Genomic DNA, 21,986 nt, shown 5'->3' with positions numbered 1-21,986 from the left:
TGTCCCATTGTTATTTTCTTCAATGTAACCCTTCTACATTTATCAAAAAATGTAAAAATGCAAAAACCTTCACCGTGTCCAATGTAGATAAAATAAGTAATTTGCCATACAAACCTGATTGTCCCGTTATCTGGAGCAACTACTTTCTGCGGCATCGAAAAGTTATTATTAATTTTGGAAATAAATTAGGTTTTCGAATAAAACTACAATTGTACTCCAAACAAAATCATTTTATACACATAAAAAATATAAATCGACACTAAAAATTACATTAAAATATATAATAGAGTAAATAATATTCAAAAGTAAAAAAAATATCACAATGGATACAGTAAACTGTAAATATTGCATATGACAAAAATGTTCCATTATAAATATACTGCATTGGGCTTTTCTGGTACCATTAAAATTTTAACCTCATTATTTTCAATTTAACCAGAATGACTCTAATCACATGGTAGGAATTTATGAAACGATGCAGAAAAATGAATACACTGTTTACACTACCAATTACACTGTCAGACTCGCGTTTCGATAACCAAGTTGTCGTCTTCAGAGCCTGAAGGTAAAGAGTTTATCTTCAATCTCTGAAGACGATATCTTGGTTATCGAAACGCGAGTCAGACAGTGTAATTGTGACTGTTGGTGTAGTGGTGTGAACAGTGTGTTCAGTATGAATATCATCAATGATTCCAGAAATGGTCTACAAACGTACAAGTCTACATCACATTTGGCATCTATGTATAGTACATTATTTTATTCAGTTTTAAAAAATATTTCTTCTTAGATTCCAAACAACAACTCGTTTGCATTAATTCTTTCAATTTTCATCTGTTTAAAGACATTTTTCCTCATATTATACATTTTTATCTGTTCCTATTTGTCTATCCTATTCCCTTACTTGGTTAGTTTTATTCCGATACAATCATACAATGATATATGTTCAATATCAAAAATTATAGAGGGATATCACTTCTGGATGTGGTGTACAAAGTATTAGCTAAGATTGTGAGAAACAGACTCAAAGAATACCAAAAATGGATAGTGGAAGAATACCAAAAAGGTTTCAAGAAAGGTAGAGGAACAACAGATCAGCTATTCACCCTTAAGAAAAGCTATGAGTCCTTTATGTTATGTTTATACATTTTAAGCAGGCTTATGACACAGTAGATAGATCTGAAATGTATGTTGCCTTTAATCTACTAGGAATCTCCCCCCAAAAATTGTGAAGCTACTCAAGATGATATCATCGGTTAAACTATTTTAACATGATGTAATGTATCATTTCTACTAGAATTTTCGTCTTCTTAAATACATTTTTCTCAATATTAATTGATTGTTTTCTCTTCCTATTTGTTTATCAGTTAATTCATTATTTGGTTGGTTCCATTTCGACACAATCATTCTTGTGAGGTTTTGAAATTTCTTCTTCTTTTTTGAGATCCAGTTATTTAAGGGCTAAAACAGGAATTTAAGGAACTAGAGTTGTTAGATATAAATAAATATATTCCTTAACAATCCTTTTAAGAGAGAAGCTCAGAAACCAATGAAAATTATATTTTAATCCATTACCATCTGTGTCTCAAAACATTTTTTGTTTTTTTTTACAAAGATTCACTCAGTAAAAGAGGCATACCAGTAAACTAAATGTATGTTTATATTTTCTTGTAGATCTGCTAAAACCATTGATTCCATTCTCTGTTTTTATTTGTATCATGGGATCTGTACACATCTAGCAGAATCCAGGTTCCGAAGTCATTCCGGTCGCTTTTCTCGATATTTTGGCTTTCTTTCAACATAAAATATGAAAATAAAAGTTGAATATGAATTGAATAGTTATTATTGAAGATTATCAAACATCAACAAAAGTTTTTCCAGTAGTTAAGATTTTAATGGTTATTTTAAAAATAATCTGAATCAATTCAAAAATATTAGTTTCTTTTATTTGCAATAACCCAATCGCAACAAAATACTTCAGTCTTTTCAACTAATATTTCCGAACGATTATGTAGTGAAGAATAATTTCCTTCAACTTCTATTCTATGGACCGAGTTTGTTAGAATATTTTTCCTGTGACATATTCTAGCTCTTACTTCACAATGAGCAAGTATTAGAAAAAAATTACATAAATTTGATTTAATTCATGAGATTCAGTGCAAGATACTAGAATAAATCGCAACATTTAATAACAAATGTGATAATAATGGTGACATCCATGTTTCAAAGTTTATTTTCAAATAACAAAAAAAGTCTAATAACACCTTCATTAATACACAGTAATTTACATGTAATAATACGAAGTTATCTATTCAAAAAACTCCACGACTACTTTAAGAATTTTGATGCTGCCAATACTTAGATTTGATACAAAAACAAGAAAAAAACTTGCAGATATCGACTAGAATCAATACCAAGTGATATGGAACGAGTAAAAATAGCTAAAATTAGTAAATTGAGTTCAATAATAGTATAGGTAAAGGTATTAAAAGAAACAAAATATCTGGTAAATCTATATTGTGATGGAGACACAGCCGCACACCATTTTACGGCGCCGATCATGAGTTAATGTAATGGAAACTATAAACAAATAGGTGCCTCCATCTATTGGGAAACCGTTGAATTATGACCAAAACGTTTCTGGTTGATGTAGACTAATACTAGAAGGTTCTAAGATGTCCTAGAACGTCGCATATATATATATATATATATATATATATATATATATATATATATATATATATATATATATATATAGAGAGAGAGAGAGAGAGAGAGAAGGCAGGAAGCTTAAATTAGAGCAGTAGTTGAATATTGGGGATATGTGGCGAGTGAGAAGACTTCCGGGCGGTATAAAGTGATATATTTTTCAAAGCGATAGTTAATAGTGTTGTAATAATTATGATTTAATGAAGTTTTCAGTGTTAATTAACCGTGCTCGAAAAATGTTACAAATTAAAATGTACGAATGTTAAAAGGAAATGTAGGAGATAATTTGATGAGCAAAAGATACATGGAAATCCAGTGAAAATAAAGTATGAAAACTGTTCATTTCAATAAAAGGAAAAATATAAGTCGAGGATCAAGAACATTGTAATTATTTTTTTATTTTCTTTGAAAATGACTAAAAAAAATTAGTGTTTCTATTCTCTTTAACATTTAAATAAACAATAAAAATATTTCTATGATCAATTTGATTTTATTTTTCGAAAAATCGATTCTAATATGTTACTAAAGGAGAAGTTAATATTTTGACTAAAATGAGTATTTTCCAGCTGCCGTTTTACACAAAAATACTACTACTTAAGAAAACAAGTATTGGAAAGTATAAGTGAGTTTTTAATGGGAATATTTAGTTTTATAATTTGAATATCTGTATTCAATGGAAGTATTAAAATTTTGAAATATTGATGCCACGAATACCGAACTGAACAAAACATCGGTTAAATATCAATTGATAATATACAGTGAAACTATAGCTTTATAATTGGATAAATGCACTAAATATATGTACATGCCTTATGTCTTGTTACTATATAATTATTTTGAGTGAAACAACCAAAAAAACAGTTACGAAATAGAGACGATATCAAAAATTGGAAACTAGTGACAATCAAAAAGTTTTTATTACAAGAAATGACAGAAAATAAGTGGATGTCAACATTTCTATATTTCTTAGATGAATAATAGTTTTATTTATTTATAGATTTACAAGGTGGTTGAGATGGAAGGAAACAATTTGGATGATTTTTAAAAATTCAAGTCTATTCCATTATATCTATAAACATAAAGAAAAACTGTAATTTAAATAATAATTTGTTGATATATGAGAGAAAATAATTAATTTGTAGCCTGGTACTCCACTAGTTATACAGAGTGAATCGTAAAAAGTGTTGATTGGTTCTAAGTAACCAGTCTTATAACTTCTTTAACTGGCGCTACAGTCCTTTGAGAACCAGGGCCTACTCAACAATCTGTCCTGAGCATGGTACCTGCCCTAGCTAGATCATGTCCGCCTCAACGTTCTCTAATCAGCGAAGGCGCGGTATTCCTCTCAGTCACCCTCCTCCAGGAACTCCATACATGGCCCTGCGAGGGTATCGATCAGCTCAGCATTCCTCCGATTCCAAAAATCTTTATATATAGTATGTCTCGCATCCGTATGTGTCTACAGAACGGATTATTGTCTTGAAAATGATGAGTTTTGACCATCGTAAGAGCCCTCAAAACTTGAGCGCTCTCTGGACTGCCCAGAAGCATTTGTTCCCCGCAACAACTCTTGTTGTCACTTCATTATCTTCAGTTATCAAGGCCCCAAGATATTTGAATATCTGATGTTGCTAAAGAATCATTTCGTGATGATTTTAGGTCTCATTTAATTTTCAAATTAAAATAGAGGAGACATAAAATGACGACAAATCATCACGACATATAAATAAAGAGGTCTAAGAAGTAAAAATTTGAAAAAAGATTCATTTCGATATCGATTTTGATCATTTGATAGAATACAGAGGTTTAAAATGATTTAGTTTTAATATTTTATTTAAATAAATTGATAATTCTAACTTGATTGTTGCAAAAATTGTATAAAATATTTAAATTAAGAAAAAGGAGTATAAATTTTGGAATTTGATGATAAACTTGAATTTCTAAATCTACATCAAGTACAGGACTGAATTTAACTTTGAATAAATTCACTATATTAGTTAATTAGCCTATAAATATGATTAGTTGATAACTCTTCTTTATTAATTATAACAATTTACAATACTTTATTTTGATCAGTAATCTTTTTGATAATACTTTATCAGTTTTAAGCTCAAAATAAAAAAAATTAATATATAACAGATAAATTCAACAATCTTGGTATGAAGTGGAGTTTTTTAAAATTTTCCATTTAGTGCAATTCCTATATCAATTTTTTTCTCAAATTAATAGTTTTCTGTAAACCTATCCATATGGCCAGTAGTTCAAATGTACCATTGTGATTTCTCAACTTCAGTATGGCAACAAGTGTTTTATTTATCTCGTAAATGATCCTTAATATCGAATAATGAAATCACAGTATTCTGTTTGAGTGAATTGAATGACAGATTCAATTTTTCTTTCTTCTTAGTGCAGTAGATATTCCAACTTATCAAGCTTCTTTTAGTGATAAATTAAAATATTCACAGAGTGAAGAAAGAATCCAGTTTTTCCATTTTCTTTTGTTGAAAACAGTTTCAAACAATTGATTTTGAACTTTACTAGCCAGTAGTTCAAATGTACCATTGTGGTTTTTCAACTTCAGTATGACAACAAGTGTTGTATGTGTCTCGTAAATGATCCTTAACTTTGAATAAAGAAATCACAGTGTTCTGGTTGAGTAAATTGAATGACAGATTCAATTTTCCTTCTTGTTGGTGCATAAGATTTTCCAATTTATCAAATTTCTTTTAGTAAAAAATCATACATCTAAAGAAGTATCCAGTTTTTCCATTTTCTTTGTGTTAAAAACAGTTTGAAACAATTTATATTGAACTTTACTATCTAGCCAGTAGTTCCAAGGTAACATTGTGGTATGAAAATTCACAATAACAAAATATTTCGGTTGAATAAATTGAACTTTGTTTTAATTTTCCTTTTTTTTAGAGCTACTTCTTCCTGTTCTTTGAATAAACGATAACAAAAGTATTATTTAAATAATAAACAAAAAATTATTTCAATCGAAACTTCACTATCTGGTTAGTAGTTCAAATGTAGCATTAAGGTTATTATATTACAATTATTTTAATAGGTTTATAAATTATTCTACCCATTAAATAATGAAAATTTACAAAGTTTTTCATGTGAGTGATTCAACGGTTTCAATTTACTTTTTATCAGTACTATTTTCTCCTGTTTCTGTTGTTTTTGAACTATTTTCTAGCTCACAATATATATTTCCTTCAATCGGTTACTATATATCAACTAGGGATTAATATTTGTATTAAAGTATTATTAAAAAAATAAATTAGATTGATTTTCCTTCAATCATCAACACCTTTATATTATTATTATTAATCCTAATGCGGCTGATCCTCTTCGATACGAAAGGACATGTGCTACGCAAATTTTCAAGTACCTAATTACATGTAAGTATATTCAAACTCAAGATTAAAAATGCGAGCCGCATTTTTGTACAGAGACAATTTGCTAGACATCTTGTGTTCAAAATAAATATAAATTTCTGGCATTTCTTTTTTCCACATATACATTAGGCACATATTTATACACATTTGCACGCTAGTTCCTAAGGTTTGTTCACTAATCACTTGTTTAAATACATTTCTAAATTTTTCCATGTCAATATCCAGTTTGGCAGTAAATATGGGGTAAAGTGGTATTTATTAGTTGGTGTAGTGGTCGAAGGAGCCTAGATACTCCAATGCGGCCCGGTAGCAAAACTGGTATTGATCCTATAAAAAAAAAAAAATACAAATTAGATATATTTCTTGAAATTATCTAAATGATTAACTTACTTCTGTTTGAACCATAGCTGGTCGTTGCGTTCTTAATATCCTTGCTGTTTGGAATACATCTACAACTCCTTCATACTGCATCCTTTCGAGAACTATGCTCAGTGTTATAAACACACCAGTTCTACCAACCCCAGCACTAAAAAAGCATGTTTGTTACAATCATTTAACCACCAATTCCAAAAAATTTTTCATTATAATTTCCATATTGTTGGTAAATGAAAATAGTTCAAAGGAAGCCCACGACATATTAAAATTAGTCTACGGTGATAATGTGGTAACTTTGAAGATTGTTTACCAGTGGAATGAGTCTATTTAGAATGAGGAAGGTTCATTAAAATTGTCTTGGGGTACTGGAATGTTTGTGATAGGAAGATACTTGAAAAATGCATCTACTGCTTCCTTCTTTATCATGACAAAGCGCCACAACACAAGTCCCTTTCAATTTGAAAAATTTAATCCCATTTGTGGATCTTCCCAGGAACCATTTTTTAAAAATCATTACAGTAACAAACAAAAAAATATTCAGGAGAATTTTATTGATAAAATAATAATTAGATACTTACCTACAGTGAACGGTAATCGGACCATCCTGTCCGAATTGTTCCTTAGTTTTATGAACCTGTCCGATGAAATCGATGAATCCTTCTCCTGATTTGGGAACTCCCTGTTCCGGCCAATCGGTAAACTGGAATTGTCTTATTGTCCTGGATGAACCATCTCTTGCATCAGTTACTTTGAATTCTCTCAGTATGTACTGGGGCATGTTATATTCGGCTATAGGATCCACGACGAAGCACTGATATCTCACAGATCTTTCACTGGGCCAATACTGATGACATTTTTCCTAACATTTTATACAGAATTATGTAAAAATTTGTTTCTTTCAATTTAATTTGAAAAATTGTAATAAAGAGTGGAAGAAAAATGAAAGAGATTTAAAAATAGTATCCTTGAAGCTGCTAAAGAGACATGGAGAATCAAAAATACCTACGAAGAATATAAACCAGAAAGAATGGTGGATGGATGAGGTAAGAAAGTTAATGAAATATAAAAAAGTTTGAAATACTTAAATACAGATGATTATGAAAAATATTCAGTAAGAAAAAGATCAACTAAAGTAAAAGAAGTCTAAGAAAAATCATGAATAAATTTCGGGCATAAAACGACAGAAAACTTTAGGGAAAATAAAAAATTATTACATGGAACACTGAAGTATTTAAAAAGGAATATATGATGAATATAAAAGACAAGGAAGGAAATATAATAACCGAGGAAGATAGAGTAATAATGATTTTGATGAGATTACAAATGCATATATTGAAGAAGATATTGTAGGAATAGGCAGTAATTGAATTTTTGAAAACACAAGGAAGAAGAAGTGATAGAAGTAATTAAATCTAGGAAAAGCGCCAAGAAGAAACAATATACCTGCTAAAATGATTAAATATATGGATGAAGAAGTGATAAATGAATCAACAGAATTAATTAATGAGATAATGCAGCAAGAAAAATAACAATAACAAGGAAACCAATAAAAATCGTAGTAAAGTCGTAGACACTTAAGACGACTCACGATGTGTGTTCGGAAGTGGAAACAAACGACTTTATATTTGCAATTACATGAAAAAATGATTATATGGAAGTTCATTTATGTTTTATAGATTTGGAGAAAGCTTTTGATCGAATAAGAATATTCAAAATACTTAATAACTGTAATATAGATCAGAGGACAATAACAATTATAAAAACAATGTACAAGAATAATAAAAATGTGGTATGAGCAAACAACGAAGAATTGAGGGAATATGTCATAAAGATAAGTGTTGTTATAATTCCACTACTTTCCACAATAATAATTGATGAAACATTAAAAGAAGCAAACAAAAATTTATTATAGGGAGAATGGAACCAACATATATGAGGGAATTGATATTCGCAGATGATTTGGTTTTACTGGTAGAATCGGAAGAACATCTAAGACATGGAAATACAGAAATGAATATGAAATTAAATTGTAAAAGTAGATAAATGAAAGAAAAGGAAAAGTGAGTGAAATATTTAATACAATGAAAGCATTTGAAAAAAAGAAGCATAAAAAACATAGAAATAGAAATTGTGAAAAAATGGTTAGGTCTGCTAGACATTGACATTAAATCAAAATCAATTAGACCCTAAAAATACAATGAAAAATAATATTCCTAAAGAAAATAGAAGATAAAAAAAATAGAGTAAGAAATGAAACAAATAGAGAAATACTAAAGATAAAACCAGAGATAAGATTGAAACGGTTAGGACACATATGCCCAATGCACAAAAATAGTATCCTAAAGATAATCCAGAATATCGGGCAAAAATTATAGAGGAAAACCAAGTGAAATATGAAATAAAAAATGTAGAAAAGCTGCTGAGATAAAGTAAATAAAATAGAAAGGTATAAAAGAGCAAACGGAAGAAGATAGAAGGCATGGAAAACAATATATACAAACAGAAATACATATTATTCAAATACAAGAAAATCAAATTGAATAAGTATAAAAATATGAATATTTAGATGCAATAATAGAAAATAGAGCAGGAAATAAATGAAGAAAAAGGAAAGAGGGTGAAATATTTAATACAATGAGAGCATCATTCTGTAGTAAAGATGCATAAGTAAAAAAAAAACATAAAAATAGAAATAGTGGCATACACGAAGCACAAAAAATATATAAAAAAAGAAATTGTGTGGAAAAGTAGTGAGGTCTGCTAGACATTGACATTAAATCAAGAAGTCCCCATAAATGCCCGAAAACAGAATACCAAAGAAAACGTTAAAATCCAAAATAACAAGCAAAAATTATAGAGGAAGACCAAGAAAAACATGGAACAAAAAATGTTAAGATAAAGGAAATAAAATAGGAAGGAATAAAAGAGCAAAAAAGGAAGATAGAAATGCATGGAGAACGAAATATATGGCACACAACGTACGGTAAGATGAGTTACGATTAAATAAATTTAAAAAAATATATATATTTACCCTTCCCATTTCCTTAAGTTTCGTCAGCATGACTATAATAGTAGAATTGTGCTCCCACAGCATCCTCCACAAATCATCAGTAGTATCGGACATAGGTCCTTGTGTAGCAATATACGCCTTCCTATATCTATAACCGTCTATGAAACTAGCATTGATATAATCGGAACTCTCAATATTTCTCAATGGGGTAAGACATACCCTTGTGGTTTCGAACGGTAAGATATGTACCAAACGGTTTTTGTGCTTATTGCAAGGCAAATTCGCAGTCGCGAAACGTGATGAATCAGTCTTAATGTTACTCAATTTTTTAAATTCGTGTTCCATCCCCGATATGTTTTCTCCCGGTTCGAGCTGCATCAATTTTTGGATATGTGAATGAAGATTTCTCGCCGGTACTTCAGTCTGACCGCAAATGTAGGCTTCCAATAAAGAATCGTGGATAAAGATATATTGATCTTCCGTTTGGACCATGTAATTACGTTGGGCGCGCAAACATGTCACATGACCGTAAATATCCACGGTTTTTTCGTGTCGCATACGTTCAAGCATCGAATCGATTACAATGAAACAACCTGCAAAAGAAAATAAATTGAAATATTGAAAATAATGCTCCACTAAAGCATCGTTGTCATATCTAAATATCATTTATTCAATTTTCCGTTCCGTTCCATTCAATATAATGCATTTATTTATTAAAAAATTGCTTGATTTTGCAACTAAGGCAACACAGTGTGAATAAAAAAGCTTAAAGGAAACAGAATTTTGAAAATATTAAGAAAATGATATTTTTAAGAGTATACAAGTGAAGTATAGGCTTCAGTTTTTTTACAAAAATAATTGGATAGATCCTAAAGATCTCAGAAATCAATATACCAATCTCAAACCTGGAAGGTAACATATTTTTCAAGGAAAATGGGTGTCAACAATCATAGATAATCACACTCTAATAATTTATAAGGAGTTAGAAAAATACACTTCTTTTTCTTCACGTTTCTGAGGGCTACTATTTTCATATTGACCAGTAGGAGCTACTGATTGATAACTAAGTGAAATTTCGAAATACAACTGTCAAAATTTGTTAAAAAACGCTTGGAAACTTTCCATTCATTTCCTACCAATGAAAATGTATACGAAGCTTTGTTTCATCAAAAGGACAAAGCTCTAAAAGCATTGGGAAACAACTATTCATAGGGATGACTATACCCTTCAAACCATTGCGTTTTCGAAAACATTTCAAACGAACTTTTGAAAATCTGACATGACATTTCGGAGAATATATTCAAACGCGACAATCCTCATTGTTTTATTGTCCATTTCTCATTCAAATTATTTATCTATGGTCCACATGGTTAGTTAGAAGTTGGTTTTGATGAAAGGGAAATTATTTTTGATTATGAGGTTTGTGTCATTTAATAAAATTGAAATATTTAATTCTCATCGAGTACAGGACCAAAATCACCTTAAAATAAAGTCACCATGTTAGTTAAGTAGTAGATTAATTGATAACTATTTATTAATAATAACAATTTACAATATTTTATTTTAATCAGTAATCTTTTCGATAATACTTTATCAGTTTTAAGCTCAAAATTAAAAAAATTTAAACATCTACGAATGACAGGAAGTAGGAAGGTATTTAAATATTCCATTTAGTGTATTTCATATATTCCTTTTTTCGCAATTTAATAGTTTTATGTCAATATCTGATTAGTAGTTCAAATGTACCATTGTGGTTTTTCATTTTCAGTATGACAAGTCAATATCTGATTAGTAGTTCAAATGTACCACAGTGGTTTTTCATTTTCAGTATGACAAGTCAATATCTTATCTGATTAGTAGTTCAAATGTACCACAGTGGTTTTTCATTTTCAGTATGACAAGTCAATATCTGATTAGTAGTTCAAATGTACCATTGTGGTTTTTCATTTTCAGTATGACAAGTGTTTTATTTGTCTAGTAAATGATCTTGAACATTGAATGATGGAATCACAATGTTCTGGTTGAGTGAATTGAATGATATATTTAATTTTCCTTCTTGTTGGTGCAGTAGATACTTCAACTTATAAAGTTTCTTTTAGTAACAAATTGAACTATTCATACAGCGAAGAAAGTATCCAGTCTTCCTTTTTCTTTTTGTTAAAAACAGTTTGAAACAAATTATTTTGAACTTTACTATCTAATCAGTATTTCAAAGGTAATATTGTGGTTCTCCAACTACAGTTAAAGTAATAGTGAACGGTCACGTTCTAATTTTACCACCAAAGAGACATAACAACTAGTTACACTAGAACAAAAATAATTATATTACAATCAAGGTACGAGGTGTGATTACAAATTACTTAACGTTAATATCGAAATGTTTTTATTTAAGCACATTTGTTATTATCAGGAACATCCAGAAGTTGCATAGTACTAAGTCTGGTGTATCATGCGGATAGGAAACTTTTTAGTAATAATTTTTCAGGACATTTTCTTATTTAATATCTCAAATAGTGTATTTGAAGGAACAAATTTGTGCAATTTTTACATATTTTCACCTCTTAAGAGAGGTAGAAGGACGTATGGACAGTTCCTAGTCTTTAATTGAATCACCCTCAATTTTAAATCGCTTTTACCACTTGTAAACAGTATTTAAAGTGTCTATATTATCACAATAACATTCCATAAGCTTCTTTGGTATTTTTTTGTGACTTAATTTTGATGTACTATTCAAGATCCGAGTAATTTAATTACGATCTTACTATATATATTTTAGTAACACACTGAAGCTTGAAGGGGTTTAAACTTGTCACCGGTTGCCTCAATAGATACTAAAATTATTTTTTACATCACATCTGGTAAACTATATAGGAATTTAGGAAAGTTATTCACCTGTTCTTCCTACTCCCGCAGAACAATGTACAATAATAGGTCCGGCATCAAGCGGATTCAAAGTTCTGACTCTTCTTAAGAATTGCAAGAAAGGCGCCGGATGATCGGGCACCCCATGATCCGGCCAAGCAGTAAATTGCAATTGTTTCAATTCCCTCCGTTCGCTGTAACCCTCTTTGTGAATCTGGAACGTTCGGATACAGTACGTGGCTAATTCGTGGACTTCCGTAACTGTCACGTTCATACTACCGTATGTTTCGGTACCGCGCGTCGGCCAATATTGATCGCATTTAATTCGTGTCCTTTCTTCTAATTTCGTCATCATAACAACCGTAGCCGATTTCAATTCCCAACACATCCGCCAAAAATCGGCGAACGTCTCCGGTAAAGGACCCTGGGTAGCGACGTAAGCGTTGTGCTTTCGATAACCGTCGCAGTAATTGGCGTTTATGTAATCGGTACCTGAAATTAAAAACGTCGAAAATAACTGTCAAAATGTTAGGTTAGGTTAGGTTAAGTTTGGTCAAATTGTTGTACGTACCTAAAACGCCTCCTTCGCTGGGTAAAATTACCCGACTATGATCATAAGCAATGACATTGGCGTATCTATTTTTAGGTTTATTTACATCCATGTTAGAATGATCCCACGTAAATTGTTGTCCGGGTTCGATACTTTCGTATTCTTGAGAAAATTTCAAATTATCGTTGGCTTTTAGTTTTTCTATATGAACGGCTAATTCCGATATAGGAATAGGAGGATGTGATATCATAGCCGGCGTTTGGAAATTTAATCTTCTCATTTCGACTGGGTCGCTAGGAGCTATACTAGCATTCAGATCCGGTTGGATTAACGGTCTTGTAACGGCCGTCTGATCGGGAGTTTTACAAGGTTGTCTTCTTTTTCTTAATATAAATAATATCACTAGTATCACAGACAGAAGTAGGGCTGCTATTATCGGTCCGATGATTTTGAACACCTATAATAACAAAAAAAAACTTTTATAGAAGCAATTTCTGGGAAGGTTCTTTTTGTTTGTTTACTTTATGGAACCGAATTATCGAGAAATTCTTTTTAGTATAAATACTATAAATAGTGATTTGGCTAGTGTATGTACTTAAATAAATGAAGTAAGAAGCATTGTGCCATCGTACAGTGGGGCGAAACATCCGAAATTTCGAATTTCCCCATATTTTTTTTGGTCAAGCTTTGCTTCTTAGTTTCCGTTATCATTGTCCATCGTCAATTTTTTTAACAGCGCTACGGTCCTTTGAGAACCTGGGCCTTGTCACAATCTGTCCCGAGCATGGTGCCCACAATGTCGAACCATTAGCTGGATCAAGTCCGTCTCAACGTCCTCTAACCCTCTAAGGCGTGGTCTTCCTCCCAGTCGACGTCTTCCATGAACTCCATACATGGCTCTGCGAGAGTATAGATCAACAGGCATCCCCTCCACGGACCCCTCTAGATAAACGCCACCAAATCTGTCTCAGCTCAGCATTCCCTCAGATCCTCCAAGCCCCAATTCTCGCATACAGGGGCAAAAATCTTTAGTAGGATCTTACGTTCGCAGCAGTTCAAGCTTCGCTCACTTGTCGTCGTCATAGTCCATGTCTCACATCCATATGTGTCTAAGGAACGGATTATTATCTTGTAAATTGTGAGTTTTCACCTTCCTGAGAGCCCTCTAAGCTTGAACGATCTTTAGACTGTCCAGAAGGAAAAAAATTCTTCCTTTCTCGCTTTTTTTTCAATCGACAAGACTTGTAAAAACAAAAAAGTCAGTAAAGAAATAAAAGTCAGTATCTGGATAGCTATAAAAACAAAAAATGGAAAAGGGGGTTTTGGTTTGTCCGAAAAACATTGTGGCCAGAACCAGGTTTTTGCTTTCTTGGGAATAAGTTCATCGGTTCTAGTTCATTGGTTCGATTGTATTTTTGTTTTTGGACTGCAACAGTGCACCCAAGTCCCATCCATGTATCGACAAAAATTTCACTTGCATAACGTTTTAACTTTTAATGCAAGCAGGCTTTTGATCAGCATTAAGCAATCGCGGCACCTATACGGTCAGAATTTTATTAACGATCTCTAGGGTCCCGGACAGAATCATTATTCTTCATATGGTTATTTCTAAAAGCTACACTCACAAATAATTCTACGGGACGAAGCAGTTTGAGTATAATATCAACGTAATTTTTTTTCCGGTTTCTTTAATTTTTTTCCAGATAAAAACCATATACCACCCAATAACTAAAACAGTTTTATTTATTTAAGTATTAAAGAGTTGAAAGGTTTTGTTTTGTACGGTTGCTCGTATCAAAAAAAGTGATTTAGTAAAAGTTACTGAAAATAGAGTGCGGAATCAATTTATGACGTCAAATCATAGGGTCTTCTGGATCATCCTGTACATCAAAATTAAAATTTGAATACTTCGTTAAAAAATAATGGGGGTTTACGTTTAACTTTTTTTCGTATGTTCAACAGTCTGGCGATAAAACATGTCCGATAATTTGGTGTTTTGCCCCTGTGTGTACCGTTAGAATAAATAAGAAAAAATTACGGGGGCTCCGCCACAAAATTGACTTACAAGTATTATAGTTTTATAATAGTTGGTTGTAGATTGTTTTGGCTTTACTGCACCTATACCTAGAAGACTTTACATCTTATTGTTATGCTTCCAAAATACATGGACTCTCCTTCCTAAGTAGGGAGGTTTTGTGTCCCGCTTCCCTAGGTACTTGAGCCTTTTAATGAAATGAGTATGACATTCACAGAGTAGATGCTCTGCTGTTTCGTCTTAAGGTGGTATTTGACCTGCCAGAAAACCGACCACCAACTAACCGATAACTAACTTTACTGGTTATCACAACAGTGGATTGGATTATCTTAGATCTGGAGTAAGACTCCATCTGATTCTTTAGCCATCCGTTTAGTTCGTTATTGATGTGGTATCTCTAAAGGTCACAGTATGATTCTGGTTCAAGGTATGGAGTCGTTGCACCTTTTTTTTCCTGGTATATCTTGGAAGCTACATTAGTGTATATAGTTGGTTAACTATAACACGTACATCTCGAACTAAGAATTTCTACAACTAGATTTCTATTTTTTGGTTTTTTCAGCATGTGATTAATGATAGGGGTAGAAGGCTGGTCTTGTGTGAGTCCGGTAGGTTAGGTTAGGTTAGAGTTAGATTAATTTTATTGATTCAAAACGGGGTTGTACAAAAAAAAGAAAAGAAAATACTATTGTTGAAAACTTTACCTCTGCCTCTTTTTTTTGAGAACTAACTTTAACGTCGGTATCGGTGGGTGTATTCGGATTAGGTCTTCGAGGAGGATCGCCAGGAGGTACTTCTCGCATATCCAAAGATAAAAATTCGGAAAACGGACTACTGGTATACAAATGTTTTTGCGGCGTATCAACCACCGATCTTACGAATATCCTATAACGTTTACCGTGTTCCAATTTATAATTGACGTAACCGTCGTTACTTTCACCTGTACCTAAATGATAGGTATACGGTATGTTCCTTTGTGGAAATTTAGCTGCTATATAAGGTAGATCCGAATTTTCCGGTATCTTTTCAATGTTAGCTATCAATTCGTCGGTTAAAAATTGATCGGGGTTCTTTTGGATTGTCATTTTGTTTTCTGGTACTACGACTAAATAATAATGACTGATAGGACCGTATTCTTCGGAAGCTTGGGGTAATATAACGTGAATTTCTTCTCCGTTTACTACGCCGTAAAAATCTGGTTTGACCATCGGTTGTGGAGCCGCCATTTGCGTAGTTACCGTTATCTTCGTAGGTGGTCGGTAGGAATTATCGGTCGGTATAGCGCTAACGTTGACGTTATAAGTAGTGAAAGGTGATAGTTCGTTAATGGTGTGCGATCGAACGTCGGCGTCTAATTTAATTTCAACTCTAGGTATATTTTGCGTCTGGGTGATTCCCTGCGAATCGACGAATTCTTTGATCGCATCGAAGGAAATTTTGTACTTGATCGGATTCAATCTAATCGGTGGTGACCAAGATAGGGTCATCGAATGTGTGGTTACTTCGTGAGCTCGTAAATTAAGAGGTACGTCTTCCGGTTTAACTTTAACTAATTCCTTTTCGGAAAGTCTTCCGAGGCCGTTTTTCATTCTAGCCGCCACCGCTATGGCGTATTGAGCGTATTTTTCGAGGTTTACCAAATCTGCGGATTCCGTTAAACCTACTATCTTGTGCTGCCATTCGTCCAAATCTTCGACGGCCGTCATCGTGTAAAATATTTTGTATCCTATCACTTTGTTTCTTGACGGTACCGGTTCCCACCAAACTTCCACGCTAGAATCCGATGTCGCTACGGCCTTTACCGACATCGGTGCTCTTCCTATATCCCGTTCGGTTTGAACCGTATATTTTTCGCTATTCGGTCCGTCTCCTTGACTCGTATAAGCTTTAATATGGAACACGTATTCGGTATTTTCTTCTAAATTTGTAAATACGGCTTTAGTATTTGACACGTTTCTGATTATTATGTTACTGTGATCTGATTTCTTGTGGAATTGTATGTCGTATTTGGTAATTTGTCCGTTGCGATGTTCTCTACTCGGAGGGCTCCATGATATGCAAACGACATCTGGCGTTTGGAAATGGTAGGTTATATTGGTGGGAGGACCGGTCGGTGGACCTTCTGGGGTTTTCTTGTATTTGATCGCCTCTTGTCCTATTCCAATGTGATTTTGACCGGCTACTCGGAATTCGTATTCGACACCCCGTTCCAAATCGTTTATTCTATAATTGGTGTGAGTTGCTGAAATGTAAATAAAAAAATTAGAAAATTTAAGCAACAATCAAAATATAGCGATAATTTTATATACTGTTATAATACTCTCGAATTTTCGCTATAGAACATCGAAAGATTCTTTTAAAGATAAAAAATATAGGAAAGATCTCACCCTAAGATTTCATATGATCTTATGACTTTAAATGTTATCACAAACGCACTTTTTTAAAAAAATCGTTCATAATTTTTTTGCAAAACATCAAACGAAGACTTTTGTTTCGAATTTAACCAAAAAAATGAGTCACAATCATGTCAGAATGTAATGTGATTAAAAATTTCAAAAATCCGGTGTTTTGCCACAAGTAGAAGCCTCAAAATAACCAAGTAGTATTCCTTATGTTTATAAATCTTTGTTTTAACGTTGGATTTTTGAGAAAAAAATCAGTTCACATATTTTTTTTTGTTTATCTACACAAATAAAATAAAATTTTGAGAAAAAATCACATACAAAACGTTTTATAGATCCAAAGGACTCGTAGCGCGATCCCAGAAGAGAGTTTTTCAATTTAGAAAAGAGAAAAAAAGCCACAAAGTACCAAATCCGGCGCATACGATGAACGAGCGATGACTTTTGTTTCGAATTTAACCCAAAAATGAGTCACAATCATGTCAGAATGTAATGTGATTAAAAATTTCAAAAATCCGGTGTTTTGCCACAAGTAAAACCCTCAAATTAACCAAGTAGTATTCCTTATGTTTATAAATCTTTGTTTTAACGTTGGATTTTTGAGAAAAAAATCAGTTCACATATTTTTTTTATGTTTATTTACACAAATAAAACAAAAATTTTGAGAAAAAATCGCATAAAAACGTTTTATAGATCCAAAGGACTCGTAGCGCGATTCCAGATGTGAGTTTTTCAATTTGGAAAAGAGAAAAAAGCCACAAAGTACCAAATCTGGCGAATACGATGAACGAGCGATGACTTTTGTTTCGAATTTAACCCAAAAATGAGTCATAATCATGTCAGAATGTAATGTGATTAAAAATTTCAAAAATCCGGTGTTTTGCCACAAGTAGAAGCCTCAAAATAACCAAGTAGTATTCCTTATGTTTATAAATCTTTGTTTTAACGTTGGATTTTTGAGAAAAAAATCAGTTCACATATTTTTTTTATGTTTATTTACACAAATAAAACAAAAATTTTGAGAAAAAATCGCATAAAAACGTTTTATAGATCCAAAGGACTCGTAGCGCGATTCCAGATGTGAGTTTTTCAATTTGGAAAAGAGAAAAAAGCCACAAAGTACCAAATCTGGCGAATACGATGAACGAGCGATGACTTTTGTTTCGAATTTAACCCAAAAATGAGTCATAATCATGTCAGAATGTAATGTGATTAAAAATTTCAAAAATCCGGTGTTTTGCCACAAGTAGAAGCCTCAAAATAACCAAGTAGTATTCCTTATGTTTATAAATCTTTGTTTTAACGTTGGATTTTTGAGAAAAAAATCAGTTCACATAATTTTTTTCATGTTAATCTACACAAAAAAAAACAAAAATTTTGAGAAAAAATCGCATAAAAACGTTTTATAGATCCAAAGGACTCGTAGCGCGATTCCAGATGTGAGTTTTTCAATTTGGAAAAGAGAAAAAAGCCACAAAGTACCAAATCTGGCGAATACGATGAACGAGCGATGACTTTTGTTTCGAATTTAACCCAAAAATGAGTCACAATCATGTTAGAATGTAATGTGATTAAAAATTTCAAAAATCCGGTGTTTTGCCACAAGTAAAACCCTCAAAATAACCAAGATGGTAATTATTTAGAATGGGTTAGGTTTCATTGATTTATCATATGTAAGTTGTACCATGTAATGTCTAAAATAATGGAAATAATATGTCTCCCCCGCCTTAAATTTACTATTTGTACCCTCAGAAACAACCCGAAATGCGTGAAAAATTTTTTGGCAACGATTTTTGCCCCAATTCTAAATAATTACCGAATAAATGAATGAATATGAAGAATTAACTCCACACGATCCAACAACTACTAGAATAAAGAAAAAAAAATCAAAAACTAAAATATATAGACCAAAAAAAAACAGATTGTTACAAAACTGTACAGAAAAAAATAATTTCTCAATAAATAATATAATTAAATACCTTTAAGAGGAACATCTTTCAAAAACTGATCCTTAACTCCGTATCTAAGACGATAACCTTTGAGTTCTCCATAGGTTTGAGAAGGTCTAGTCCATTCTAAATCAATAGTGACTGTTGGCACCTTTTCAATAATCCTAAGAAATAAATAAATTAATAATTTTGGTACTAACAGATAATAAACTAATTACTTTAGAGTTAATGCTGGTCTGTTTGGTACTCCTCCGGGAGTTCTAACGTTTACAGGTGCGCTTCGATCGCCGTCTCCTTTTCTAGTCAACGCCGCCACTTGAATGGAGTACATGGTATCCGGTTGAAGACCCGTAACGTTCAATTCCAATAGAGAATCACCAAAAACGTCGAATTTCATGGGTTCGTTGAAGAAACTCTTTCCCTAATTCCATTTATAAATGTCTAAATGAAATTTTACGGAAAATTAAATATATACAATACCTCTTCTTTGGTTTCTTGGACGTGTACGTGGTATCCCAAGATGATTCCATTCCTATCTCTAGTTTGCGGTGGTTTCCAATCAACTTTGATAGTCGTAGAATTTATGGGAGTGACTTTAACGTCTTGAGGATCACCCGGCACTGTTAAATATGAAAAATTTATTAGGGATACGTTCCCGAGTAGTATCTTTGAACATGCAACAACACATCACACGTTATTATTATTATTATTATTATCATGTTTAAACCAGTTTACAAAACCAATGGAAAACCTGGAACATTTGAATACCAACACATTGTCATGTATAGTTACCTTATCCTCACTCAGAGAACCAGAAAAGGACAACTAAATATCTGATAGACTACTAAATTACAGAAAAAAATAGTAATAAACAAAAATCGAAAAGATCAGCTGCTTTTGCAATGAAAATAGACACATAACAATGTAAAAAATTCTTTTTTATAAACGAAATCAAGTTAACATCACGTAAAGTTTTTTATTTCAACAGAGACGTCCGTTTAACAAAAACAAAATTATCGAAAGGTGGTTTCAAAATGATGTTTCAGTTTATAATATTTGGAAAATTACATTTAGTATTAAGGGTCTATACCAAACTTGGTTTTTTTGTCAGTTAATCAAACATCATAACTAAAAATTTGAATCTGTGAGCAAAAGAGACTGATGGAGATTCCAGAAGAAAGAGGTGCACATCCGATGGAATTGATCGATTCATAGCCATCAGCTGAGAAATCGAGTCCTCACAGGTGTTCAAGTCCAATAAGAGCTTAGAGAAACACGAGGAGTAGCTGTGAAGGGCTGGACAGTCAAAAGAAGACCCAAGTCAGCAAACCTTGAGCCAAAAAGACTCACTACTGACCCCAAATTAACCCCAGCTCATCGAGCAGTCCGTCTACGATTTCCATTGTTCTCAGACGAAAGTAAACTATGCCTGCATGGTAGGATAGAAGATGACGAATGTATAGAAGACCTGGAGAACTGAGAGCGATTCGCGCTGTTTGCATAAAAAAACGTGGCTTTTGGAAGTAAGTTCTTGGATGGTTTTGGCAGGCATTTCAATAGAAACAAAAACTGTGTTGGTTTTTATTGAAATTAACGGCAAACCGATACATGGAAGATATTTCATCCTAATACAAGATAAAGTCCGACCACATACTGCAGATTCCGTACGGATATCGAAATTGCGGCTATGTATTGGCTTGGACTTAAATCCTATCGAGCATTTATAGGATGAGCTTAAGAGAAAAGTTGGAGCACCAGCCAGGACTTCAAAATGGCTCTCAATGGGATAGCATCGAACAAAATCGAGTAAAGAAACTTTTCCATCCATGTAAAAGCGATTGGAAGCTGTTATTAGGGCCAGGGGAGGTGTAATAAATCTTCTTTTCCAACTTTTACTTTTCGTAGTAACCTACGAAATCGGGTACGTTCCACTTAACGCTTACAATGATTGTAGATTCAATCCAACATTGGGTTTTCGTCATAACGTAACGAAAATAAATTAGTTTTACAATTTCAAACTAACGTTGGTACAGATAACATTCTAAAAAACATCACAGTCGTGTTGTAACAACTTGACAAACACCTCAGTAAAATCGATCACTTGAATAATCTACCTACCTTCCTATTTACGCCATATTATTATTCATCTGAGATACACGAACGTACTCTGCGCGCTCTTTCGATACCCTATGTTATAACTCATAGTGTGACATGAAGAAGAAGTTCGCTGAATTCAGTCCAGCGTACAGGTGAATTATTACTTCACCTAGATGCTCTTTGAACACGGATGCTTCAGAAAACACCTTCACATGTTCATAATGCTGACTCCCCGGAGTGCCCAATATGTAGAGGGAGCAACGAATGTGCTGAGCACGTATTTTTAATATTATCGCGTTTCAAGCATGCTTCGTTAGACTTGGGAAGCTGCAGTAGAAATAGAAGTGGGAATAAGATGTCAACGGATACTGTCTGGACAGCAGAGGTGTTGAAGAGTACAAAGGGACGAAGGAACAAAATCGACAGAAAGGAAGCATTTGACGGAAGAGCTGAATATCTAGATCCTCCTTCCACGAAGTAATGCCTAACGACGGTCCTTTAGAGGAGATAGAAGCCAGAGATAAGTTATGTTAGAAAAATTGTTTATATATCAGTGTACTTTTGTGGGGCATTTGAATCGGTTCAACGCGGACATGATG

General features: G+C 32.7%; 1 protein-coding gene across 5 annotated transcripts in view; it reads right to left on the bottom strand.

The window, feature by feature from the left end:
- Nucleotides 1-209: 209 nt before the first annotated feature.
- The window catches only part of LOC130448602 (tyrosine-protein phosphatase Lar), a 597,225-nt gene continuing 575,448 nt past the window's right edge, over nucleotides 210-21,986 (bottom strand). For all 5 annotated transcript variants that reach the window (XM_056786026.1, XM_056786028.1, XM_056786029.1 and 2 more), the window contains 10 exons: nucleotides 19,771-19,910; nucleotides 19,509-19,711; nucleotides 19,321-19,454; nucleotides 15,644-17,181; nucleotides 12,926-13,361; nucleotides 12,385-12,846; nucleotides 9,514-10,085; nucleotides 7,061-7,341; nucleotides 6,498-6,633; nucleotides 210-6,434 (listed from right to left, as the gene is read on the bottom strand). In XM_056786026.1, the coding sequence (XP_056642004.1) occupies nucleotides 6,366-6,434; nucleotides 6,498-6,633; nucleotides 7,061-7,341; nucleotides 9,514-10,085; nucleotides 12,385-12,846; nucleotides 12,926-13,361; nucleotides 15,644-17,181; nucleotides 19,321-19,454; nucleotides 19,509-19,711; nucleotides 19,771-19,910 (3,971 nt within the window). In that variant the 3' untranslated portion in view covers nucleotides 210-6,365. The remainder of the gene's footprint in view (nucleotides 6,435-6,497; nucleotides 6,634-7,060; nucleotides 7,342-9,513; nucleotides 10,086-12,384; nucleotides 12,847-12,925; nucleotides 13,362-15,643; nucleotides 17,182-19,320; nucleotides 19,455-19,508; nucleotides 19,712-19,770; nucleotides 19,911-21,986) is intronic.

Source organism: Diorhabda sublineata, chromosome 9 (assembly GCF_026230105.1).
Source record: "Diorhabda sublineata isolate icDioSubl1.1 chromosome 9, icDioSubl1.1, whole genome shotgun sequence".
NCBI lineage: Eukaryota > Metazoa > Arthropoda > Insecta > Coleoptera > Chrysomelidae > Diorhabda > Diorhabda sublineata.
This window is presented reverse-complemented; position numbering and strand designations above follow the sequence as displayed.